The sequence below is a fragment of the Notechis scutatus genome, chromosome 12 (genome assembly GCF_049901735.1).
Source record: "Notechis scutatus isolate UNSWTSFEM ecotype Mainland chromosome 12, rNotScu1.2, whole genome shotgun sequence".
Classification (NCBI taxonomy): domain Eukaryota; kingdom Metazoa; phylum Chordata; class Lepidosauria; order Squamata; family Elapidae; genus Notechis; species Notechis scutatus.
The window spans coordinates 66,391-93,943 of NC_142020.1; the positions used below are offsets into that span (position 1 = coordinate 66,391).

At 40.0% G+C, this 27,553-nt stretch overlaps 1 protein-coding gene across 5 annotated transcripts in view; it reads left to right on the forward strand.

The window, feature by feature from the left end:
* The window catches only part of MSLN (mesothelin), a 48,793-nt gene that overhangs the window by 11,050 nt on the left and 10,190 nt on the right, over positions 1 to 27,553 (forward strand). For all 5 annotated transcript variants that reach the window (XM_026683569.2, XM_087973052.1, XM_087973055.1 and 2 more), the window contains 6 exons: positions 5,854 to 5,965; positions 7,185 to 7,378; positions 8,396 to 8,542; positions 12,611 to 12,741; positions 13,208 to 13,341; positions 21,641 to 21,735. In XM_026683569.2, coding sequence (XP_026539354.1) covers positions 5,854 to 5,965; positions 7,185 to 7,378; positions 8,396 to 8,542; positions 12,611 to 12,741; positions 13,208 to 13,341; positions 21,641 to 21,735 — 813 coding nt within the window. The remainder of the gene's footprint in view (positions 1 to 5,853; positions 5,966 to 7,184; positions 7,379 to 8,395; positions 8,543 to 12,610; positions 12,742 to 13,207; positions 13,342 to 21,640; positions 21,736 to 27,553) is intronic.

Consider the following 27,553-nt stretch of genomic DNA (forward strand, 5'->3'; position numbering starts at 1 on the left):
TTTATATAAATATATATATATATAAATACATATAGATTTATAATATTTAGATATAGTTGGATTTGATATAATATTTATTACATAAATATTTATTACATGGTGAAGTATAGAGGTGGAACACAGATCATATAAATTATATATTTGATTTAGAATCAGGATCTAAAATAAAATATACATCCCAGTAACTAGTTAAGAATACAGCTACCCAGTAGACAGATAGATCAAGTAATTAGATACTGGTCAATTTTAACATAGAAATTATATCACTGAATGCTAATTTGGGATAATATACTTAACATAGTTCAACAACAAAAACAAATCTTAAAGGAAATGACTTCCACAACTACTACAGCTCTGAAAACTGGAAGGAAGGTCAACCCAACACTAACAACTACCTTGGCAACAACTTCACCTATGGCACAAAAAAACATAGAAGAAACATTACCAGTAGAGAAACAAGCCAACATATCGAATGCCAACATCCAAGCAATGTTTTTGACCTTACAGGAATTGATGACGAAGCTGCAAGAAACAATGATGAAAACCCATAACGAGACGAGAGCAGACATTAATGAACTAAAAGAGGAGATGGCGAAATTAAAGGCAGAAATGAAAGCGGACATCTTCAAAGTAGAGGACAAAGTTGGAATATTGCAGCAGGCCTTGGAGAAAAATGAAGCAACAATAAAAGAGGTAGAGAAAAGGACTGAACAAATGGAAAGGAAATTAGAAAGGATAGATGAAGAACTAAAGAATGCAAGTAAAGAAATGGAGGACTCACTGGTTCTCCTAGAGATGGACAAGGCAGCTACATACCTGAGATTCCAAAATGTGGTGGAATCCAGAGAAGAAGACTTGGAACATCTAATGGCGGAAATACTGGCTGGATTATTGGAGAAGGACAAAGATGACATCCTAAGGGAGTTTGACGAAGTTTATAGGGTCAGTACCAACTATGCGAGACGCCACAAATGTCCAAGAGAAGTCCATATATGATTCACGAGAAGAAGTATCCGGGATATTATTTATAATAATAAATGTCTAGAGAGGGAACAATCACGTATAAAGGTAAAGAAATCATGATTCTCAAACAGATACCAAGAAGAGTAAGAGAACAAAGGCAAGATTACAAGTTTCTAGCAGCTTATTTAAACCAGAAAAGAATTACATTCAAATTTCTTATCCCAGAAGGGATGTTAGTGTCTTGGAAAGAAAGGAAAATTAAAATAGATTCCATGGAAAAGGCCCAGGACTTCTATGAATGGCTGGTGGGTCTGGAAGACCAGAGCAGTAAGGAGGAATTGGAAACAAACTCCCAGGAAGATCATGGTGGTTACAAAAATAAAGGTGGAATTGCAGAAAACCAAGGAAATACTCATTTACATCAGGAGACAGAAGAAACTACACACCTTCAGACACAAGGAGAGATCGGTGTTGTTACAAGACAAAGAGTGAAACAGAATTAATTAAATGGAAGAAGAAAAAAATTACTATCAATTAATATAAATGGTTTAAATTCAACGATAAAGAGGAAAAGGATACTAGCTAAATTAACCAAACAAAATGCCGATATAACATGCCTACAAGAAACTCATATAAAGAAAACAGATGAAAAACACTTAGAATGCCTGAAATTAGGGAAGCTATTTACCGCACCAGCAGACATGGGAAAAAAGAAAGGGATTGCTGTATATGTTAAAGAAAACTTGAAAGCAGAGTTAATATGGTCAGATTCTGAGGGAAGAACTCTGGGTTTGCAGATCTGGATCAATGCCATCCCAATTCTCTTAGTGGTAATCTATGCCCCGAATGGAGATCAAAAAGAGTTTTTTAAACATCTGTATGGAAAAATGGTAGGACTGGAAAAAAGAAATATTTGTATCATAGGAGATTTCAACTCTATTGCTGACTATCAAAAAGACCATAGTAACGGGGGGAAGAATAAAGTGGGGAAAAGAGAGCTTCCTAAGATTTGTAGGTAAATGATGAAGGAGTTAAACTTGATTGATATATGGAGAAGATTACACCCCGAGAAAAAACAATTCACATTCTATTCAAATCCCCATCAAATATGGACACGGATTGACATGGCATGGATGAACAGGGAAATAGCAAATGAGATAAAAGAGATGGAAATTTTACCTAATGAATGGGCAGATCATAATCCAATTCAGATAATATGGAAGGGTAGGGCAAAACCAAAGAAAAGATGGATGTTAAATACCCAATTAATAAGAGAAAAAGAATATATCAACAAACTTAAGGAGGAATTAAATTATTTTTTAAAGGAAAATGATAATGGAGAAACCACGAAACAAAACATTTGGGATACAATGAAGGCAGCAATAAGAGGTATAACAATCTCTTATAATGCCAAGAGAAATAAGGAAAAATACGCCCAACAAAACAAATTACAGCAAAGAATTAAGGAACTAGAAACTCAATTACAGAGTACACCAAAGGATTCAAAATTGCAAAAACAGATAATGATAGCTAAACATAAATTGAATTTAATTGAACAAGAGAAAATGATTATGAATTTGAATTTGACTAGACAAACTTATTTCGAGCATGCTAATAAGCAGGAAGATGGCTATCTTATAAACTAAAAAAAAGGAAAGAAAAGAGATTGATATATCAGCTAATAGACAGTAAGGGATACATCAGGAGATAGAACAGAAAAAAGAAATTGCCCATAAGTATTTTGAAGATTTATATAAAAAGGAAGATGTTAATGAGGATAGAATAAGAAACTATTTAGATGAAGTGAAGGACAAAGCAATTGGGGAAGAAATGGTTGAACTATTAAACAAAGACATTACTTGGTCGGAATTGAAATCAGCAATAGAGAACCAGAAAAACAACAAAACCCCGGGCCCAGATGGGATCCCAGGGGAGTTGTACAAGGCAATTGCAGAATAAATTGGACCTCTTATGGTAGAAGTTTTTAACGATGTTTTATTGGCAGCCAGGATGCCGGACTCATGGAGGGGGGCATTGATTTCGCTGATCCCGAAGGAGGATACGGATCCCAGATATATAAACAATTATAGGCCGATCTCACTGTTAAACACCGACTATAAAATATTCACCTCTATTATAGCAAGCAAATTAAAAAGAATGTTAAATGTGCATGTAAATGAAGACCAAAATGGATTTCTCCTGACCAGACAAATCAGGAACAATTTAAGAACAGTACTAGATGTCCTAGAATTTTATGAAGCTCACCCCGAGAAACAAATTGCACTTATGTTTTTAGATGCAGAGAAGGCCTTTGACAATTTAAATTGGCAATTTTTAATCCCAAAAATTTACAATTTAAACCTAGGCACCAAATTTGAAAATATTATAACTATTTACAACACACAACAAGCTAATATTATAATAAACAGGGAATATACTCGCCCAATAAAAATAGAAAAAGGAGTTAGACAGGGCTGCCCACTCTCACCCCTGCTCTTCATATTAACATTAGAAACATTATTAACACGAATTAGACAGAACCCAGATATAAAAGGATTAAAGGTCAAAAAAGAAGAATATAAATTGCAAGCGTTTGCGGACGATATTATCTTTTTTATGGAGGAACCAATAGATAGAGGACAAAAATTGATGAATGAATTAGGACAATTTGGAGCAGTAGCAGGACTCAAAATTAATAGGAAGAAAACCAAATTAATGACTAAAAATTTAACAGAAAAACAGAAAATACAGTTAGAAGAAGTTATTGAAATTACAAGTGACAAAGAAAGTTAAATACTTAGGAATATGGTTGACAGCACATTGCAAGACACTCAAAGAAAATAACTATGATAAATTGATGCAACAGGTAAAGAAGGACTTAGAATCATGGGGTAAATTGCAACTTTCATTATTAGGCAGGATTGCTACCATTAAAATGAATATTCTTCCTAAATTTCTATACCTATTTCAGACGATCCCAATTAAACTACACAAATTTTTTTTTGAAGAACTCAACAAAATAACTCTAAAATTCATTTGGCAAGGGAAAAAACCTAGAATAAATTTAAAAGCAATGCAGGATATGAAGAGCAGAGGAGGACTGGCACTTCCAAATTGGGAACTGTATTATACTGCTGCCTCGTTAGCATGGTTGAAGGAATGGGTGAATTTAACTAACAAGAGAATATTATTTTTAGAAGGCCATGATTTGCAAAGGGGGTGGCACGCTTTTCTATGGGATGTAGGGAAAACTAGTCAAAAATATTTCCATAGACATCTAATCAGAGACTCATTATTAACTATTTGGAAGAAAATACGGAAAAAACACTATATAAAAGTACCAATCTGGATTTCAACAATGGAGGTGATGATTCACCCAAACAATTTGGATATCACCAAAATGATTAAGTATAAGGACCTATTGGACACACAAGGAAATTTTAAATTGAGGCAAGAACTTCAAGAGCAAGGACAAAAAATTGATCAGTGGGCATACCTTCAAATTCAAAGTAGATACAAACAGGATAACAAAGAATTCAGAATCAACAACAAGCTCCAGCAATTAGATAAAAATTTATTAGGATCAGTCAAAAAAAATATAACAAAATTTTATAATTATTTATTAGAAGTTGAATTAGAAGAAGAAATTGTAAAAGGGAACATGATTGCCTGGAGTAGGAATGTAGGACGCAGCATCACCTTAACGGAATGGGAAAAGGTCTGGGGTAGAAACAATAAGATCACAAAATTAGTAGCATATAAGGAAAATGCCTATAAAATGTTTTATAGATGGCATCTCCCTCCCTCGAGGTTAGCGAAGATGCACCCCAAAATGAGTCCAATTTGCTGGAAATGCAGAAAAAAAGAAGGAACCTTTTTCCATATGTGGTGGTCATGTATAGAAGCCCAAAGTTATTGGAAGAAAATCAAAACTTGGCTGGAAGAAATGACAAAAGAGCAGATTGAATACAAACTAGAGTCCTTCTTGTTAGGGATCTTTGACAAACAAATTTCCAAAAAAGCGAAATACATAACAATACACATCTTAACAGCAGCCAGATTAGCCTTCGCCCAATGTTGGAAGCAGCATCAGGCCCCATCAGACGAAATGATCATCCAAAAAATCTCAAGCCGTGCAGAAATGGACAAACTAACTTTGGCACTAAAAAACAAAGATACCTCAATATACTACGATAGCTGGAACTGTTGGTACAATTGGATTGACCAAAGATAGATTTTACACTATAAAGCAAAAGAGGATAGGATAAACCTATAGCAGTGATATATAGATATATGTAAAGATTAGGTGTGTGTATATGGCATAAACTAAGGGTTATGGGGGGAAAAAAGAGATCTTACAAACTGTGGAAGAATGTTTTTAATTGCTTTCTATTCTTTCTGTCTATTTTCTTTTCTTTCTTTTTTCTTTTTTTTCTCTTTCTTTTCTTTCATTTGTGTATGTGTTGTTGGTTTGTTTTAATTGTAAAATTAATAAAATTTATTTATTAAAAATTAATTAATTAAAATTCAATTATTTTAATTAATTTAAATTTTAATTAAAAATTCCATTAAAATGTAATTTAAGTAAAATTTAATTAGAATTAAAAGCAGAAGAAATAGATGAACTTTTTGCTAATTAGTAAACAAAGGTATATAGAAAATACACCTCAATATGTTTTATTAACTACCCTAACATCATGGGAGACAAACTCTGCATCATGTGGATCGAACAAGTTCCTGACCAATCTAGGTGAGAACTTTGTTATTCAAAAGGAAGAGGAGGGAAGTAGGAGGACAATGGGAGCAAAATCCTGCCTCTCTTTACCATAATCAGTATGGGATTTCTGAAACCTTGTACTTTCCAACACCTGGTGTTCTTTCTTTCTGCAGAATGTTTTAATGCCGTGGTTAGAAAACTCCATTCTCCATTCTGATCTGTCACAAAATCAGCTGGTCCATATTAGGGAAAGCCTTAAATCCTCCAGAACAAAGCGTGGGATCGGTATGTAAAATGTGGAGTTGCTTCCTAATAGGGTGTCGGAACTGGTTCTCATACCGCAGCAGCAGATTGTCGGCAGAAGGCAGACTTAAGATTGCATCTGGAAGGGGCAGATGAGATGAAAAAAACAAGATAGTGGCTCTGGCTGTGCGCTTGAATCCACACCCCTTTTTCTGTGAGGGGTGGGGCTCCAGTCATGTGATCCTGACCACCATCTTAACATTTTTAACTGTCCTATGAATCCCACTGAAGTACATTCATTTTTATATTGCGAGGAATCATTTTTTATTTATTTGTTTGTTTGTTTTGAATAGTATGGTGGCCTACAGAGGGAGCTCTTGCCTCACAATCAATAGGCTGTGAGTTGGATCCTAGGTAGTGGCAGATATTTTTCTCTCCAAGCACAAAGAGAAAATATCTGCTGCAAACTCTGCATAGGTATTAGGAAGGGCATCCAGCCAGTAAACGTTCAGCTGCATTCAGTGGCCCCACCCCAATGCAAGGGATTAAAGGCGTTAAAAGGGGGAAAAGGTCTTTGTTTATTTGTATCCCACCAGTAAATGCTCAGCTCCATCCAGTCACCCAGACTCTTCCCCGAATTAAGGAATTACAGGGTCGTAAAAAGAAAGGGTTTTTAATTGTATCCTGCCTTTATTATTTTTACAAATAACTCAAAGTGGCAAAAATATCCAGCACAGCTTCCTCCTATTTTTCCCACACAACAAGTCTGTGAGGTGGGTTGGCCTGAGGGAGAGGGACTGAAGATCACCCATATTTTTCCATGGCTGAGGCAGGACTTGAACTCACCATCCCCAGTTTTCTAGCCTGATGCCTTCAACACTAGATTATGGTTTCATGGACACACACCTGCCCTCCATCTGAAATCCAGAAGAGCATATTGTAATATGTTGGGTGAGAGGAATGGTGTGCATTGTAATTTCAAAATTAAATATGACTGCCACCTAATTTTTTTAAGCATACCTCACTCCAGATTCACAATGAATGGACTTCTCAGTTCATCTCTCTTTTTAACTCCATTTTGAGGAAGATTTCTAATTTGGATTTTCTTTTCCACTTATTCTTTTTTAATAAATATAAATGATCAATAGAAACATTTGCCAAGGTATTTAGAAAAACATGTAGGCTTTCCTACTTCCATTCACACACTCTGAAGAGACCTGAAAATTCTATAACCATGGTTAACTTGTGAGTTTTCTCTTAGCAACGTGCCCAACGGACAAAGTCATCACAAAGGAGATACTAAATGATGACCTGATGGATGAGCTTCTATTTTATACTCCGATAGAATTGAAATTGTGCTTGACTAAGGAAAACCTAATGAACAATATTAGTGCATTCTCAGACTACCCTTTCACAGATGAACAGCTGAAAGCAGTCAAGGACAAACTGGATGAGGTAATAAACATATCATTTTTTTTTAAATGGCACTCTTAACTATTTATTCTTCATCTATTTATTGTTAAGATTTAAAAGCTGCCCAACTTAAACAATGTTATTTAAAGGAAAAATTATATAAGTAAAAAAATCCAAATATAAATACAAAATATAAATATAAAAGGGCAGCCAAGCAACATGGTCATACAACCAAAAGGGTCCAATTGGCCCCTCATGAAACCAGGTCTCCAAAGTTTTCCTAAAACAAGGAGAGTTTGGACCTGCCATATATCCCCATAAGGAGGATTTTTAAAAAGGTCCTATGAGGTGAGAGGGCCTAGGAGGACTCAACCAGTCCCTTCCCAATAATCACTGATTAGAACAAGTCTCAGAGACACCACAAAAGGATGTCTTCTACTTCCAATCCCCTTAGCTAATTCCGAATAGTATTGAAGGACAGCAACAGATCAAGGAGAGCTAGGATTAACACACAACTCCCATCCCTAACTTGCCACCAAGGCTTCTTCATACTGCACCGAGATCTTGATCCTGGCTACAAAGGGTCCAGATAACCCACATCCTCCAGGCTCTCTGAAGCAGGAGGCCAATCTCCTTCTGAACAACCTTTCCTAAAACTGTCTAGATCAGCTGGATCAAAAGATGGTCTCATGAGGAAGGGATACACTACTCTCTCTCTCTCTCTCAGAACCAGTTCTGCCTTTCATTCTTGCAACAGGAGACCTGTAGTGCTTAGTGGGTCAGAAAAATGACATTAGCAGTCAAAAGTGTGATTGAAATTCCAACCTTTTTATATATGTCACAGCACATTCTAAAAGGAGCTGGGCTTCTAACTTAGCAATCATGGTTATCAACTTGACTTATTTTATGCCCATCCCATCATCCTGATGACTACTAGAAATCCTTTTGCAGAAACCTTTTCATTAGGCCATATCAGAACCAGCTCCTGGATAAATGTTTGCATCAAAAAGGTAATACCAAGTTAACTTGCATTTTTACGCAGTTATTTGCTCCTTGCAGATATTTCCTGAGGGATATCCTCCTGCTGTATTCAGTAATCTTGGACTCATTGAAAAACTAATAGATGAAAAGAAGATCAAGCAGTGGACTATCAATTCAACAAGCACAGTTCATGCTTTATTGGATTCTGTGTCTGATGATAAGCTGGTAATTATGAAGATAATATGGGGCTTTTAATATGAACATTATCATGCACCCAGTCTATCTTTGCTTCTAAACCTAGTGCTTATAAACTAACATCATTTTTTAAAAAAAGAGAAACAGATTATAAGATCCTGGCCATTTTTCTCTCCTTGTTTCCACACATTGTGAGTTTATTATATTCTTTTTTTTAAAACAAGTTTTATTCAGTTTTTCACATGAATTACAAAACAAAAAAGCTCTTTTACATGCAAATATGACAATAGTTATATATTCATTTTTTACATTCAATCCTATCTTATCAAATTTTTATTTAATTCTATTATTACCTTTTCCATTCCAACTTTTACAGAAGAGAAGAACAAACAAATTAATCCTGGTCTCTGATATTGATCTCAATCTAAACATCCTCTCATTTCATTTCAATTATTTCAAATATATTTCTTAAACATTAATATTTCTTTTAAAAATAAGAATAACAATATGCATTCGCCTAATAAAAATTATAAATGTCCCTCCTTCCTCTTAATAATCTATATTTAACTGACTAATTTATAATTACAAATACTTTTATTGTTACCTTTTCCAAAACACTCTTTTCTCATTTAAATAGTTCTTTTATCTGTCAGATTTGCAATTTCCATAAGTTCTAAATTAGTACAAGCTTTTACACAAGAAAAAAAACATAAGTCCCCCCCACTTTTACTAATTTGAGTGTGTAACCTCAGTGGTTAAAATATACCCTAATTCCCTCATCTTAATTCCCAAAAAACATTTATTTTTAACTAATTATAATAATAGTCATTCCCTTAAAAAAAACTACATAACATTATATATCTTTTCAATCAGATTCTGCAATGTATTTTCCCCCTTTAATTTCATAGAATTTATTTATAGTTTCAGAACAAAGATAAGAAAAAAAAAAAAACAATTAATCCATTTAACTAATCCTGGTCACTGATATTAATCTCATTTTTAAATATCCTCACAGTTCATTTCAATTATTTCAATTTATTTAATAAACATTAACATTTCTTTTAAAGATAAAAATATACATTCAGCTAGTAAAGAATATCAGTGTCCATCCCTCCTTTGATCATCTATATTTCCCTATTTTCTAAATATTTTATAATTGCAAATATATTCTTATTAACCTTCATCTCCATGCAGAATTCCCTTTTTTAAATTCATTAACCATTATCTCTATGTAAACAGTTTCTTTTCATTATTTTACAATTCCCATATTTCTTTATTTCCTGCTCCTGTTTCTCATTACCTCTCTTCCCCTTCATTTTCCCATATCTTTCCCCTTCCAGTTTGTGTCCATCTCCCTCTTTGTATCTTCTTTTCCCCCTTTCTGCTGCTCCTTTCTGCCTTTCCTATTTTCACAGGTATTCCCCTTTTTAGTTACCTTCTTGAGTCTTAAATTTTTAACCTCCCTTCTTTTTCCTCTTCTTTGTGTTCTTTGTGTTAATTGTCTATTTAAGATGGCTTCTTCTTGAACTAACTCCTCCTTCTCTGAAGTTCTTTCTTCATGTTCTTCAATCACCATTTCCATAGCTTTTAAAACAGAGCCAAGTGATTTACTTCTTTCCTGTAGTAATTCTTTCATATTATTAAGTTCCATTTTTAGTTCCCGAAGAGATATCATCATTGCACACCCTTATATCTTACAATTGTTGAAATCCACAAAAACTTTTATTTTCCTTCTTCAGGCTTTCTAGATTTGCAATTATTCCAACACTGGGTCTATACCAAAATCACGAATGAGTCCCGCAGTCAATCTTTTCTTACTTCTTCTTTTATTCTAGTTCAACTTTTGCTTTCTAGGATTCTTGTTTTATTGTTTCAATATTTCTTTAACATTGTATCAACTCAAGTTCATAAAGAAACAGGATTTTCCCTTTTATTTTTAAATTTAATTTTTTGTCCACAAGATGGCACTCTCCGTTATGTAAAGTCTTCACCTTTTTCCCGTTTTATTATTCAGGGCTTTTCGAGCTTCAATATTCTAATACAATCAAATCTCCAGTTTGTATATTTGCCCCCCCACCTATTATTATTATTTTTTGACACTCTTAAGTCCAGGTTTAATTTATGCCTGTTTGTTGCCAAAATATTTTAATCCAATTTAGTTAAATATCTTATTCCGGCTTCTTCCTTTCCTGGTTTGAAGCCCCGTTTAGCTGTCAAAGTTATTTTTCTTTTTTTTTGTTCCTTTCCTTTGTATTTCCGCCGCTTTCTTTTCTTATTTAGAAATTCATTGTTACATTAAACCCGGGGTACCTTTTATTTGGTTGTTGCACCCAATTGTCCCGGCTCACATGCTATCCACCTCTTTCTTCACTCCTGCACCAACTTAGTCCAGACATTTTAGACCACTGCTTCAGTCGTCTTTGGGGGGGGGAATTGCCAAGCCCAGAGGGGGAGATGTGGCTCCCCTCAACCTGGCTGGCAGCTTCCCCTTTCTCCACCGCCCCTCCGAGGCAGCTTCAGCCCCTAATCACAATGATTGGGGCTCTCTGATGAAAGAGCATGGGCTGTAGCCACGGACGATCACGATCTATGGCCTATCAGCGAGGAGGGCTCCGGAGTTAACCAAGTGTGTTATATTCTTGTCGTTTTACTTTAGGTGTCCTAGAATTTTCTAGGAAATGGACTAGTGTTCTTTTAGAAGAATACCGGGAGCCACAAAAGCTGGGTGGGCATGGCCAACTCAATGTCACTCACTCTCACCCAGTCACATGACCCCCTAGCTATGCCTACCCAGCCACAAAACCCTTCTCTCTCTCTCTCCCCCTCTCCCCTTTCTCTGGGAGAGGGGAGAGAGAGAGAGAAGGGTTTTGTGGCTGGGTAGGCATAGCTAGGGGTCATGTGACTGGTGAGAGTGAGTGACATTGAGTATCTCTCTGCCCCCTCCCTCTCTATTTCCCATCCTCCCCCTCTCTGTATCTCTTTCTCAGTATCTCTCTCTCCCCCTCTCCCTATCTCCCCCTCTCTCCCCCCCTTATTCCTTTTTTGAAATCTGGGCTGGCCAGAGCCATGGCAGAGGCTTCCCTTTGGAGGACCCTCCTCTCCCTCCTTCTCCTCTCGTGGCCCCCCTGGCCTGCGCAGGGCAGGCAACCGCTCGCTTAAGGAGGGTCTCCCCGCATGAACATACCCTCCTGGCCTTTCCAGCCAGGGGTCATGAGAGGAGGAGGAGGGTCACGTGAAGGGAAGCCTCCGCCATGGCTGGCACTTGTTCCTCAGCCAGGAGAGAGAGGGGGAGGGAGGAGGAGGGAGGGAAGGAGGGGGAGAGAGAGAGAGAGTGAGGTGGTAAGGTTCAGTGGGGCCAGCTCCCTTTACCCGCTGCCTTGAATTTCTTAAAGCCATGGCTGGGTGCTGCAGGCCTGTCCCCTTTCCATCATCCCCTCCCCCCAGATCTCATTCCCACCCCGCCAGCCCTCATGTTAGCAAAGTTGGCATTGATCGTGGTCAGGCCAGTGTTTCAAGGCGGAGAGCAGGTTGCGCATCTCCCCAAGTGACCAAGGCACACCCAACACCAACAAGGGTCAGAAGAAGCTCTAGCAAGAATGAGGCGCTGGAGAATCAGCCCCGGCCACTTCTCCATCCCCCACTGTCACCCTTAACTTCTCAGGCCAGGCAAGGGAGGGGAGGGGAGGGCGAGGGCAGGGCTAGCCAATGATGGGACAGGAAGCCACAGCAGAGGGCCCAAAGAGCTGCAGGTTGCTGACACCCGATCTAGTCACTACAGTTCTATGAATTATAATGTTCAGAGTTCTTAGACAATGCCTCTGGAACTCAGCACACACAACACACACGCACACAAACACACACACAAACATTTGCTATTTCAACTTGTATGTGCAGTTGAAAAACAGCAACCTTTCCAGATATATGAAGCCAAGTTGCCACTCTTCAGGTCTGTTGGTACTATAATTTCCAGTAATCCAGTGTATTCCCAAATTTTAGAAGTGGCTGTTTTAGCACATTTGGAAGGTATAGGTTTGGGAAAGCTAAAGCAACATAAGATTGCAAGTGGCTTGCTTTCGACTCTGGAATTATTTGTTTTAGAGAATTGCAGTTATTCAGCGTTACATTGAATCGAGAAAGCAAATTAATAGCGATTTTCTGGATGTGCTCGGGCCATACATCTGTCTCCTGAATGAGGACCAGTTCAGCATGATAACTGAAAAGAGCATTGAGTGAGTGAATTCTTTTAACATCTATTTATTTATCTATTTCTTTGTATTCCACCTTTATTATTTTTACAACTAACCCAAGGCAGCAAATATTTCCAACATAGCTTCCTTCTAATTTTCCCACAACAACAACCCTGTGAGGTGGGTTGGGTTGAGAGGAAGTGACTAGTCCAATGTCATCCAGCTGGCTATAAAGGACTGTAGAACGATATATAAGTCTAAGCACTATTGCTATATCTTATTGATGAAGCCCGAGCTATACAGATGAGGAAGAGCCCATCCCAAAGAAAGTCAAAATTAAGCTGAATATCTGATGTTGCTCCTTTCAGCTAGTTCTTCTGGTCAGTAGCTTAGGTGTTACTAAAAGCATTATTTTTGAAAATCCTGTGGAGAAGTGAAATTGAGGCAAGTAGGAAGTATTGCGAGAGCTGGATCCCTTTCTTTTCCTTACCTTGCCTTTTCTTGGCAGGATGGCCACTCTCCTTGACCCATCCAATTGCTCCTCAGCCATCAAGGATCATCTGTATCCCAAAGCCAAGCGGGCCTTTTCAGATCGTCACTATGAATACAGTGAATATTATAAACGGATCAGACCATTTCTAGGTAAGCAGAAACATTGACTGAGGAAAGTCCAGTTGAGGTTTAGAGCTTGTTGAACAACAATTTGAAATCAAGTCTTGAATTGCCTTTAAACTCCATCTGTGTAAACAATATAGTCCCCAGATTGGGGAGGGAGTATGTATGAAAACATTTGAATGAATGGATGAATCTAAGTTAGTAAGGCCATGTTTAGCTTAATATGACGCATACAAAGGTAAGGCTAGGCTAAAACTGTGTCAAGTAGTTTGTGGTTCACAGAATTTTCTGAGAAAAAGCCATTGTCCTTATAGATTGGGTGAATTGAGTAATTAGATTAAGTCATGACTTGGGTTGCTCCTGAACATAGCCACTAAGCCTTAGAGTTGTGCATGCTATATGAATTACATCTAATTGAAGATGTTACATTTTTATTTATTTGTTAAATTTATTTGCTACATATCTTGCTGTGTGGCTACTCTAGGTGGCTTACAACCAGAGGTGGGATTCAAGCTGGTTCTCACTGGTTCAAGGGAACCGATTGTTAACTTTTTGCAAAGTTTGGAGAATCGGCTGATTGCACCACTGGCTGGTCCCGCCCCTCCCAGCCACTCCTTATCTCACCTCACTTGCCTAGAATCATGCCCTGCAGCCCAGCTGTTCTCTCCTTTTTGGCCTATGATGAAGTAAAAAGGCCCTGATTTTCACACAGGGTAAGGGTAAGAGAAGGTGTCATGCCCCTGTTGGAGTCTGACTCCGAAGGAGAGATGGAACAGCTGACAGGGAGTGGAGTGCAAAGCGTGCATTCTTGCCTGCCGTAGTAATAATAAGTCTTTATTGATTAGCCCTTGGGCCACATCAAAGTGCAAAGTTCCAGCAACAATTTGTTACTAAAATTTAATAAAAGCAATTCAAAATGAAATTTGATAAAATACTATTTAAAATGGAACTTGATAAAATACAATTTAAAATGGAATCTAGACAAAATACGATTTAAAATGTAATAGTAATAAAATACAATCCAAAATAAAATTGTAATAATGTAATGTACAATAATTTAAGGTATAGATAAAATATAATAACATATTTCGGAGACACCCTTGCAATCTCCCCCAATTAATCCCACATATGCAGATCTCAACCGAATCATTTTGTTTAAATACTGTGCTACTTTAAATGTTATTTTCAAGTTCTGGCCGGACATAAGGTAAGTTATTTTGATATGCTTATCCCAATGGGTCATTCGTCTGATATATAGACCAAGATACCTATCTCTCATCCTCTTATACAGGCAACAGCCAAATAAGATGTGAGCCAGGTCCTCTACCTCTGCCACTCTGCAAATGCAGAGACTCTCATTGTACGGTATTGCATAAAATCTCCCGTATCTAACCATTGTGTCAAGCTGTTCAAATCTCGCTTTCGTGACTATCTCCCTAAGATGTTTTGGGAGTTGTGACTTCAAGTAGTTACCTACCTTACTAAGGATAGCTATATCAGTTTGTGCATCTATATCCTTAATTCTTTGGGCAACTCTTCTTTTAGATTGTTCTGTTACACAAGAGATGGGAAGACCACAGCTTCTTACAAAATTTGTTAGTTTAATGATCCAGGAGATTTGTGATTGTAGTTTTATTTGCTCTAGTAGGCATAATTTGGGTAGTCTATCAGTCTCCATTTCATTAACTTTGCACCAGGAGTTATAAGCTCGAATTTTAGATAATGCCTGAATTGTATAAATTCCCAGTTCAGCTCTAACTGCTGCAGCAGATGTTCTTGGGTCTACACCCAAAATACATTTCAAATGCTGGGACTGTGTTTGTTCTAGGACTGTAGTTGAGTAAAGACGCCAAATTTCCGCTCCATACAAGAGCATTGTGGTAACCTTAGCCTTATAAACCTTGATTAATGGGACCAGGGACCCTGGATAACTATGGTTTTTTAGTTTGAGCAATAAATTCAAATGGGCTTTTGCTCTAAATGTACTTCATTGATGATGGCAGGCCTAAGATCCAGTCTTGGAAAAAGTTACACCCAAATATACAAGGGAATTAACCTGTCAATTGGTTCACCATCCAATTGCCACCTATGTCTCTGATGGTTTCTTCCAAACACCATTATTTTTTATTTAGATTTACTAATGATTAGAGAGTTATCCTGGCAATAATAGCTAAAGCTTCTTAATAGCCTACTTGTGTGTATGATAATAAAATCATATCATCAGCATAAAGCAAGCTGTTACAGTAAGTATTTAAGATCATCAGCATGTATACCATGGTGTTGTGATTCCGGCATCTGCTACAGGTTTTTTGAATGACAGCTCCAGCGAGGAGGACTTATATGAATCAGCAAGTTCTAACGATGAGGAGGAGATGAATGCATTTGATTTGCAAGATCGGCTTGAACCTTCAAACTCCTCCACCCTTCAATTAGGTGGTCAGCCGGGAACGGGTGATAATGAGGAACCAATGATATCTTCAGGTGAAGAAGATGATAATTTGGATGATTGCTGGGTAGATGTCAGGACAAGACGTCTCCTGACAAGGAGGAACCAACGAGGATACAGTAGGAGAGCAGACCAGCAATTAGACTAATTAGTTACTCTATAAAGGGAGAGATATGACTTTGCACTTTGTCCGGAACAAAGTGTCTATTTGCAAGGAGAACTGAGGAGCACAGTTTGGAGGATTTTGATCTGAAATATCTTGTTGGGATTTGGATTTAATTCGTTGGAACTTCTACTTATTGGAATTATTTTGTGAAGGATTTTGATCTGAAGAATCTTGTTGAGTCTTGGATTTAGTTCGTTGGAACTTTTACTTATTGGAGCTATCTGTGAAAATTCCTGTTTGCTGCCTTTCTTTACAAGGACTGTTGCTTTCAGCCTTATCTGTTTACTTTAAAAGGTGGGACATAACATTTTCCTGTTTGCTGCCTTTCTTTACAAGGACTGCTGCTTTCAGCCTTAACTGTTTATTTTAGAAGGTGGGACATAACACCATGGTATCCTTGCCTGCCGTAGTAATTCCTTCAGTGTGATGTGTTAGGTTTTTTATTTCGAATTAACTTTACTTTGGATGCGGACTGCATTTACTCCCCCTGTAAGCTATTTTTTTTTAAAGAGTTTGATATCCAGCCGAGGATAATTGGACATTGGGGCCAAGTTGAAGACATTATAAAGGGACTTTCTTCTATTTTTGTGACTTGGTTATTTGTGTGTCACACCCCGAGTCATCACAGAAGGTTTTTTCGATGCCGGAGCATTGCTTGGGCGCACCCCTTGGCACCCATTTCACTGGGGGGAGGGAGAGAGGCAATCTCAGCTGCCTGGATCATCAGAGCAAGTGTCCATTTAAGCAAGCATCCATTGGTGCTGGCACTTGGATCGCCTGCCTCCTCCATGCCTCTGCCTCTACCTTCTGCCGTTGCCACTGTGCAAGCCTCTCATGATCCTCCCATGAGGAAAAAGAGGGAAAAAGCGAATCAGCTGGCCGCGGAGATGCCTGCTTTGGGAAGTGGCCTAACAAACAGAAGCCCTGTGCCCAGAAAGAGACAGGCAAAAACCATTTTACACTAAGGGAGAGGCCGAACAAGCACAGGGCATTTGGATTGCCTGCCTGCTGATCTTGGCCGGTGGTGGTGCTGGACACAGGGCTTTTGTTTGTTGGCTTTGGGACAGCACTTGGACTGGCCAGCCAAGGACAGCGCCTTCTAGTGCCCCCCACCTTGGCAAAGGCAAAGCAGAAGCAGGCAGGGGCCATGTGGAGCTCCTCCGGTGGCCTCCCCAGCCCTGGCGCTGCTCGGGGGGTGGTTTCACAGGGGGTTGTGCGATGGCCATCTGTAGGCGAAGGTCTCAGAGTCTGCTCACCGGGCACGGTTGAAATCTGACTATCATTCCAACCAGCCATTCCTTTGTTTTTACTTTCTCACACACACACACACACACACACACACACACACACACAAAAACCTGCTTTCTGGCTCTGTTCTGCATGTGCAGGGCAAGAAAAGTTGCTTGTGGGACTACTTAAAAAATTGTTCAGACTTTCCAACTTGTCATGGCAAAAAGGTCTGAATGGTTTTTTTTACTGTAGTCCCACAAGCAACTTTTCTTCCCCTGCACGCATAGCGGAGAATGCAGCTGGAAAGCAGGTTAGGATGTGGCTGCTTTGGGAGGGGGTGAGGAACCTCTGTGTTTGTGTGTGTGTGTGTGTGTGTGTGTGTGTGTGTGTGTGTGTGAGAGAGAGAGAGAGAGAGAGAGAGAGAGAGAGAGAGAATCGTTGCCAGCCCTGGATAAGTCTCTGAGGTTGGATTAGATCTCTCTCTCTCTCTCTCTCTCTCACACACACACACACACACACACACACACACACACACACACACAGAGAGAGCTTTCTTTCTTTCCTCCCACCCCCACCTACCAGAGACTCCTGGATTCCCTCACACCACCCACGCGAGTGATGTAGAGTTGGCCCCGCCCACCCAGCCAGTCATTAGGAAGAACCAGCTGTTAAATTGTTTGAATCCCACCACTGCTTACAACAATAAAAAGGAAGAAATGAAAAGAGTGCCAACAGAACAGAAGAACAATAAAAAGATGGGTGGATAGAAAGCAGACAAGGGGAGGGGGAGGGAACCTGGTGGGGATGTCAGGTGACCTTTTGCAGGGCTGAGCAGAGGAGTTTGTTTAGCACCTGTTGAACAAAGTCCCTTGGATCCATTCTTAGTTGGTCCGGGTAAGAGGCTCAGGGTGAGGCCTTGCCTTCTTATCTGGAAATGGTTTGATCCTGTTGGCCCTGATAAGTGGACCTCACCTGTCAGTTACATTCTTGTCCCTCCTGGATGGTGACTGGTGGGTGGCTCCAGACATTCAGTAATACGGCACTAGAGGAAGGGACATTTCCAGATGCCCTTAAGGAAGTCCTAGTGGATGATCAGTTATATATGAGCCAGCTGTTTGCGGCGGCAGCCAATCCGTTGAATAACAGAAGCATAGAATCAAAATCACATGAAGTATTTAGTACCAATTTATAAAACCTTAGTAAGGCCACACCTGGAATACGGCATCCAGTTTTGATCACCATATTACAAAAAAGATGTTGAGACTTTGGAAAAAGTGCAAAGAAGAGCAACTAAGATGATTAAAGGCCTGGAGACGAAAACATGTGAAGAATGGCTGCAGGGTTTGGGTTTGGCCAGTCCAGAGAAAAGAAGGACTGGGGGGACCTGATAGTAGCATTCCAGTGTTTTGAGAGGCTGCCACAAAGAGGAGGAAGTCAACTTATTTTTCAAAGCAACTGAATTCTCAGGGGAGGCTGAGCTGGAGCTGTGGCTGACAGAGACTGAAGGGGTGGCTTTGTTGGTTTTGGAGGAATGTGGGGAGGAGCAGGATGAGGCAGCCCCAGGCCCCTCTGGCTTGGGACAGCTTGCCAGCAGGGAGGAACAAGGCAGGACAACTGAGAAGGGGCAGGCAGTGGAAATGAGGAGAGCAAGGACCGCCCCCTCCTGATCCTGGAGCACAAAGAGCGGAGAGGAGATGGGAACAGCGCAGGCCAACCTGACAACTTGGCAGGAGAGCGCCCTGCCCCTCTTCACAAAGGCACACGGGGACTGAGACTTAAGGAGACGCTGTGGGGAGGGGTGTCAAGAACAATGCTGAATTGGTGGAGTTTTGGATGCCGTTGCCGACATCTGACGTTTGCAGGCCTGCTTGCTTCTTCCTTGCTTCGTGGATTCATTTCTTTGTTCCTTTGCCTTGCTGGACTTCTTTGAAGCCGTTATACTAACAGCGTTCGCTGGACTGCTCGCAGCCAGAGGCTGCTGTGTGTGTCTGAGCGCTTTGCTCTGGGACTTGTATAACACGGGAGTGTTTAGCGGGAGAGTTGGAGCATTAAAGGGAAGTTTGAACTCTCCGCTGGTTGTGTGGCCTTCGTGCTTTGTCCTGGGTCATCATAGCACCAGATGGCAGGACAAGAAAACTAATTAGGGAGACACTTCCTAATAGTGAGGGCAATTAACCAGTGGAACAGCTTCCCTTCAGAAGTTGTGGGTGCTCCATCACTGGAGGTTCTCAAGAAGAGACTGTGCATAGTCACTTGTCTGAAATGGTATAGGACCACCTGCTTGAGTAGGGGGCTGGACTAGAAGACCTCCAAGGTCCCTTCCTATTCTATTCTGATTGGTCTCTGGCGAGAGTGGCATGGGCATAGTGCAACCATCCTCACTCTCCTTGGCCTCTCAGTGGCTTTCTATACCATCGGCCATGGTATTTTGGGTCAACTGGGGGGACTGGGCAGCCCTGTTCTGCATTGATTCGGCTCCTTTCTCCATGGCTGGTATTGACAGGGAACAGGAGGTCCAGCCCTCAGCTGCTGTTTTGTGGTCACCACAGGGCTCAATACTGCCTCTACTACTTTTATATGAATCTGTATGAAACTGCTAGGTAGGATCGTCCATCACCCTGGGTTGAGGTATTTGCTGATGATACCCAACTCTCTATTGACCCAAGTGATGCTGGGGTTGCCCTCTCACTGTGCCTGGAGGCTGTGGAGGCCTGGGTAGGGGAACCACAGGTTTGACTGAACTCTGGTTAGACCAAATGACTTTGGGTGCATGGGACTCCAAGACCTGGGATTTTGTCATCTTTGACTCTGAAATGGGGTGGCCCTGTCCCAGAAAGATCTAGTCCACAACTTGGGGGTTCTCCTGGACTCGCAACTCCTGCTCAAGGAGTCATGGCTAGGAGAGCCTTTGCACAACTTCATGTTGTGCAGAAGTTGCAGCCTTTCCTGGATCAGGATTCCTTGCACACAGTCCTTCAGTCCCTGGAGAACTGAGTTTCATGGTTGAACTATTGTAATGCCCTCTGCATGAGCCTACCCTGGAAGAGCATTTGGAAGCTACAGGGTCTTGCCGCCTCTTCAATTCTCATGACAGATAATTCTTCCAGATGAATTGTTGTTGCAGTTCTGGCTTAATGTCAAACCTGCCCCGTCTTGGTCCCTTAGAAAGACCCTCAACTCCATTTGAAGTGAAAGATATAAGTTTACTAAAAGTCAAGTGGATTACAATATAGCAAAGCCAGAACTGAAGTTCACACGCCAAAATTTCCTGGTTCACTTTTCCCGTCTGGTTCCTCTCCTCCTCTGGTTCCCTATTGTCCAATTACATTTGAATAAACTGTTTTGAGAACAGTTTCTTCAACGGCTGGTTGGCTGGTGAGCCATTGCATTCCATTCCAGGCTCTGACCTTGTGTCTCTGGAAGGTATGATGAGCCAGTAGCTTTGCTTCCTCTCATCTCACTCCTCCCCCACAGTTCATGGTAGATTGACAGCTCACAAATGCAAAACTCAAGTGTAAGATGGCAACTCTGACAAACCTGTTTGCAAAAGTGAAGTGTACATTTGCAAATCAGACAGCGCTTTTGACATGTCAATAAGCATAACTATTTTGCCTCAAAGTCAATTTTATGAGTCCAAACAAATCTGTCAATTTCAATGTCTACTGTCAATTTCAATGTGTACTATACACTACATATATGCAGTATGTAGTGTCAATTCAGTGTTTTTATGTACTATATATATTTCTCTTAATGCAATATATGAACTGAAGCATGGACTTTTTCTGCCTAATGTATACATTTTTAATAGAAATAGTTTATCCAAATGTCATACACACTTATATATTAATTTTATGATTGCATGCATTTGTACAGAGACTTTTCTTCGGTATCCTGAGGTACTCTGATCCAAGACAGGCAAATACAATGCTAAATTTGGAATGCAAACATGAATTGTGTTGCCATAGGTTAACTGAATTTGTTTATTTGGTTGAAAAAGATACAAGTATAGTAAGTCTAATTTGCATAGAGAATATAAATCAGATCAATTTCTACTCCATTTTTAATCTATATTGTTATATTCCATAAGTTATGTTTCCTCTTGTCCCATCATTTCTTTCTGGCAAAATATCTGTTAAGGTGGCAAAAATTGAACTATTGCAAAATCTATTTTGATGGGTAGATTTAAGAGCTGTTGTCTGACCACCATCATTTCACATGGATTGGAAATTTACATTTTATGACTAACATTAGTTTAAATGAGTGTTTCCGTGACTTATAAGGTCATATGAAGTAACCTGCAACTAGCCCCAAAATAGAGCTGTGAAACCCTGGAAGCTTACCATGGGTATTGGTTTGAAATAATTTAGAAAATGTGCAGCTATTAATAAAACCTATTGAAACTATTTCAAGAAAAAATTCCCATTGCTCTTTCATTCAAGATGACCAGTAAAGAATATCAGCTAAATTCTTCTTCTTGCTTTCAGGAGGTGCTCCAGGTGAAGATCTCAGGGCACTTAGTAAAAATGATGTCAACATGGACATTCAAACTTTTTTGGGCCTGAAAGGCAGCTCTCTAAAGGTGAGTGGACTTTAAAGTAAAAGGTGGCTGAAGTCAGTTTTCCCCAGCCATACTGCAGGTATGGGAGCTTCTCCAAGAATCCTGAAGACAATCAACTTGGGTGGAGGGAAATGCTGATGAAAGTTAAAAGAATGTATGGGGGGACCAGATCAATGCCACATTTCTCAGGCTTTGAAGTTTTGTTTAGATTCCATGTTGAATATTTTGAATTTTAAAATATTTAAGATTTTAAAATTGTTAGTGTTTAAAATATCACCATGCTAGATCTGGTCAACCAAGTCAACATTCTAATCAATGTCAGTAGTCCACAATTGAGCCCAAAATTCATGTTGTTAACTGAGACATTTGTTAAGTGAATTTTGCTCCATTTTACTATATTTCTTGCCACAGTTTAGTAAATCACTGCAGTTGTTAAATTAGTGATATGATTGTTAAGTGAATCTGGCTTCCCCATTGATTTTGCTTGTCAGGTTGCAAAGCTGATCACATGATCCTGGGACATTGCAACCGTCATAAATATGAGACAGTTGCCAAGTATTTGAATTTTGATCATGTGACCGTGGGAATGCTGTAATGGTCATAAATGTGAAAAATGGTCATATGTCATTTTTTTTCAGTGCTCTTGTAACTCTCAGGATTCTGACCGATGCCCTAATTAAATCATGAGCCTCAAGCCAAGCTTCAAAAGAAATCCAATTATTTATTAGGAGCTTCTTGTCGGTATGGACCAAGTGAAGCCAACTCTGACCTCACTTAATCATGCTCCCTACCCTCACGGTGGGAGGGTAGGACGTTGCACTTGGCCTTGCTGAACACTTCCGCAAATTCTTTGGGGATCTATTGGGGAGCTCAACTTCAGCCGCTTCAGGGACTTTTTTCCACCAATACTCATTTCAGTTACTGAGACAGGCATCTCGGCTTTGATGCCCAGGAAGGGCTGCAATTTGATTCCAGTTGGGCTGCTGGTTCCTGGAGTTCCCTGGGTGGGAGCAAGTTCTACCCTGCTCTGGATTGCCTGGAGCAGGCTCTCTTCGGATAGTCTGCCCTCTGCCATGGTAGCCTGGGTGTCAGGGAGCGGATGGAGAGTCCGGGCAGGGGTGGGATTCTACCAGTTCGGGCCAGTTCAGGCAAACTGGATGTTAAAGTTACATCTGATTCGCTGAACCGGTATTACAACCAACCGGCTGGCCTTGCCCTCCCAGGACTCTCCACGCGGCCCATTTTCAATGGAGGTAAGTGCAGGGTTTGCACAGAGGCTCTGGGAGTGGGAAAAATGGGCCTTCTGGAAGTCTGGAAATGGGCCTGTTTCCAGCTTCCAGTGGGCCTTCAGAGGCTGGGGGAGGCTGTTTTCGCCCTCCCAGAGGCCTGGGGGACCCCTGGACCCTTGGGAGGGCAAAAATGGCCTCCCCCGGGCTCTGGAGGCCCACCGGAAGCCGGAAACAGGAAGTTCTGATAGGCCCCACCCACCCAGCAACCGGGCAGCGAACCAGTTGCTGGGATTTTTGAATCCCACCCGAGTCCGGGGCTCAGGAATCCTGGTCGTTTTTATTAGTTTTGAGAGAGTTGGCTTGTTGTCAGGGTTCTGACTGATGCCCTAATTAAATTATGAGCCTCAGATCTTGCACTTATTGGGATTATGAGCTGCTTCAGTGTGGATGTTCCTTTTATAATGGCTACCAAGCTCCAGCCGGAAATCCACGTTTTGCCCTTAAGTGGCTCCAGTTGTGCTCCCAAGCTAAGCTCCAGCGAGGGATAGACCAAGATGGGCTGCTTATCCTGACTTTTTTTATATATATAAAAATTTTATTTGGGTTTTCACAAAACATAATACAAGTAAAATTTCTTTTTTTGAGAATAGCATGGTCCCGGGTTATCACTTCTCCATACAGACACAAACTCAATTTCATATTCATCTTTGTGTTCTATTCCATATCTTATTACTATTTTAACATTTTCTCAATAATTTTTCCCTTCCCTTAGTTTTCTCAATCTTACTTTTAATTATCTCATTCCTTTCTAAATTTAATTATATATATCTTTTTCTAAGTTTCAATACCTTTCTAGTCATTATATTTATACTTTTGTCTGTCCTGTTTCAATTTCATATTTTCTTTTCTCATTAAACAAAATTTTCCCTGTAGTTACTAATTGGAGTATGACACCTTTGTATCTTTTAATTTTTATCCATTCAACTCTTATTTAAACTTCAATTTATGCCTTTACCATTCAATATAACACATAACTTCCAGTCGAAGTCTGCTTGATACATTCTTAAAATATGCACTAAGTTCTTAAAGAGAATATATATATATATATATGTGTGTGTGTGTGTGTGTGTGTGTGTGTGTGTTTTCTGAGGTTCTCGCGGGTATTTGTATGTGGATCTTTGGTTATTCGGGTTTTCTCCCGCGTAAGATTGGAAGTATCTAGGCAACGTTTCGATGAAGTCTCATTCATCATCTTCAGGCTTCTGTCTTCAGCTCTGTGCTTCTCAGAGTGATGTGAGCTTGCAGCTGCTTCTTCCTTTTAACTGCTAGTGGGGTGTGACTTGATTGGGTGGGGGCTTGGCTGTGTTCTGATTGGGTGGGGTGTGTTCTCATTGGTTGGGGGTTTGGCTGTGTTCTGATTGGTTGGGGGGTTGGCCATGTTCTGATTGGCTGGAGGTGTGTTCTGTTCAGGTGGGGGCTTGGTTGTGCTCAGGTTGGTCTTAGTTACTGGGGGATTTGAGCTGGTGAGCTGTGATCTTGCTGTTTGGCTTCGAGTTCGTGGTCGTGCTGCATCTTCATGGTTTAACCATGAAGAAGAACAAGAGAACAGCAAAGCCCTCCTCCCATATATAAAAGGCACTACAGACAAAATCAGCAAGATCCTCCAAAAACACAACATTAAAACAGCATTCTGCACAAACAGAAAAATATCCACCATCCTAAGAAACCCTAAAGACAAAATCGAGTTAGAAAACCAAGGAGTATACGAAATCCCTTGCACCGCCTGCCCCACCACATACATTGGACAAACTAACAGAAGAATAAGTGCACGCGTTGAAGAACATAAGAACTCAATCAAAAAAGAAGAACCGACCTCTTCCCTGGTCCAACACCTCAAAGCCACAGGACATGAGATTGACTTTAAAAATACCAGAACTATCGCCAAAACCGAACACTTCAACAACAGAATAATCAGAGAAGCCATAGAGATAGAAAAACGCCCACACAGCATGAATAAAAGAGATGACACTTCCCGCTTACCAGCCATTTGGAAACCCGCCCTCATGAACAGACGAGTACCTAACATGATGAATGACACCAGACCCACACCCATCAGGGCCACACAAGATGCCACCACCACACTTCCACGTAAAAAGCAGACTCACACCCACACAGAAGATGAGACACGACCACAGACCAGAAGCCGCACTGCAGCTGTATCACTACCCACTTCAAACCCCTCTGAGCCATACATGAAGTGAACTGACCCCCACCATGAAGATGCAGCACGACCATGAACTCGAAGCCAAACAGCAAGATCACAGCTCACCAGCTCAAATCCCCCAGTAACTAAGACCAACATGTCAAAGCCCCCACCTGAACAGAACACACCTCCAGCCAATCAGAACATGGCCAACCCCCCAACCAATCAGAACACAGCCAAACCCCCAACCAATGAGAACACACCCCACCCAATCAGAACACAGCCAAGCCCCCACCCAATCAAGTCACACCCCACTAGCAGTTAAAAGGAAGCAGCAGCTGCAAGCTCACATCACTCTGAGAAGCACAGAGCTGAAGACAGAAGCCTGAAGATGATGAATGAGACTTCATCGAAACGTTGCCTAGATACTTCCAATCTTACGCGGGAGAAAACCCGAATAACCAAAGATCCACACATATATATATACACACACACACACACACACACACACACACACATATACATATACATATACATATACATATACATACATACATACATACATATATATATATATATATATATATATATATATATATATAATCAATAATAAATAAAATACTTATTCTATTCCAATTCAGCTCTATCATTAATGTTAGTTATAATTTTTGACATCTTTAACATTTCTTTTCAATAGGGTGTCATACTTCTAGGAACACTTATAATATTTCCATAATATTTTCATGTTTCTTTCATATTCCTCTTCACTTAATTTTTTATAACACATTTATAATAATTAAAATGTTCCCCTCTTTTCCTAATTTCATTCTCTAATTCTCTTTATTTCATTTATTTATTAAACATTCCATTACATTACAATGAATGTTTTATCTATCATTTTAATCACACTTGTTTTATATTTTCAAAGTTCATTTCTATTTCTAATATAACAATACTATCTTATGTATCCTTGCAGAATCCCCCTTTCAATTAAGTTTTCACCCATTATCTCTGTGTCTTCTAAATAGGCTTATACCCTCAATCCTTGTACGTTTTCCCTGTTTCTCTATGTCCTGTTTCTGTCCTTTATAATTTCTTTTCCTTTCCCTCTTCCCCCTCTTCTTCTCCCTTCCCTTTTTGACCACTTCTCTCTCTAATTCTGATTCTCTCTTCTGTAATCCTCTCTTCTGTTTCTTCCTAATGTTATAATTACTTTTCAAACTATTCTTTTTTTGGGTTGTTTTTTCAACCCCCCAAAAAATTTCCACTCCCTTTCCCCCCTTTCCTTTCTTTTCCCCACATAGAAATACTTGGTCATTGAAGATGGCTTCTTCTTTGTCCCGCCCTTCTTGTTCTACAGGCATTTCTTGTTGTTTCTCATAGTTCAGGATCTCCATTTCTAAAAATTGAAATACGAAGCCAAAAGAACCTCTTCCTTCTTGTGCATCTTCTTTCTGTTTTTTAAGTTCCATTCTCAATTCTTCCAAGAGTGATACCATTTTAAAAACTTTTAAACAACCACCTGATTAATTTTAGTCCTTTAGATCCAATAGCTAAAAATCCAAAAATCACCAAGTAATCCAAATAATCCAAAACTGTTTCTTCTTGCTTCTTTTTTCCACTTTCTCTTCCTGGGGTTCTCTTATCTTGTTACAAAGTTTCAGTTAAAATATATCTTTTAGGAATCTTGTTAAAGTTTCACTGTTAATTCCTTTCACTTCCAGGTGGTCTCCTCCATTTTTCCCTTTGTTTTTTTCCTTCTTTTAAAAGTTTTTGAGAATCCAGAAATCTTTATTATCCCTTTGACATTTTATTTTCAGCTTAAATACCTGTTAATGTCAAAGTGGATTTTTGCCGGTTTCTTGCTTAAATCTCTTAGTTGTCAATATAGGGAAGAAAAGAAAAAAAAACCAAATCCTTTCCCTTCCCTCTCTCATTCGCCGCTTCAAAGTCTTCTTTGGGAACAATGTTGTTCTTTATAATTCAAATTCCAGGGTACCTTATATTGTTGCTTTTTCAGTTCGACCCGGTCAGCCAAAACTTTCTCTTCTTATCTTCCTCCTGCACATTCTTTTCCGGTCGAGTTCTTCTTTGAGGTGGCCATGTCTGACCACCGCTGCAACCGCCTTCGGGAAAGGGAGTAATGGCCAGCTGGGGAGGAGAGATGCGACTCTCCTCGACCCTGCTGGCAGTCTCCCCCCTCTTCACCACTTCTACGGGGTGGCTTAGCCCTGAAACCAGCTGGTTCAGGGAGCTCGAGCGGCAAGCACAGATCAAAACTGTACACGATCGCAGATTTCGGTCTGTCACCTAAGAAGCTCAAACCGGAAGCCGGCTGCTTACCCTGACTTATGGCTTAGCAGTTGGGTATCAGTCTATTTGGTTGCCTTTCAACGGGCACTTACCC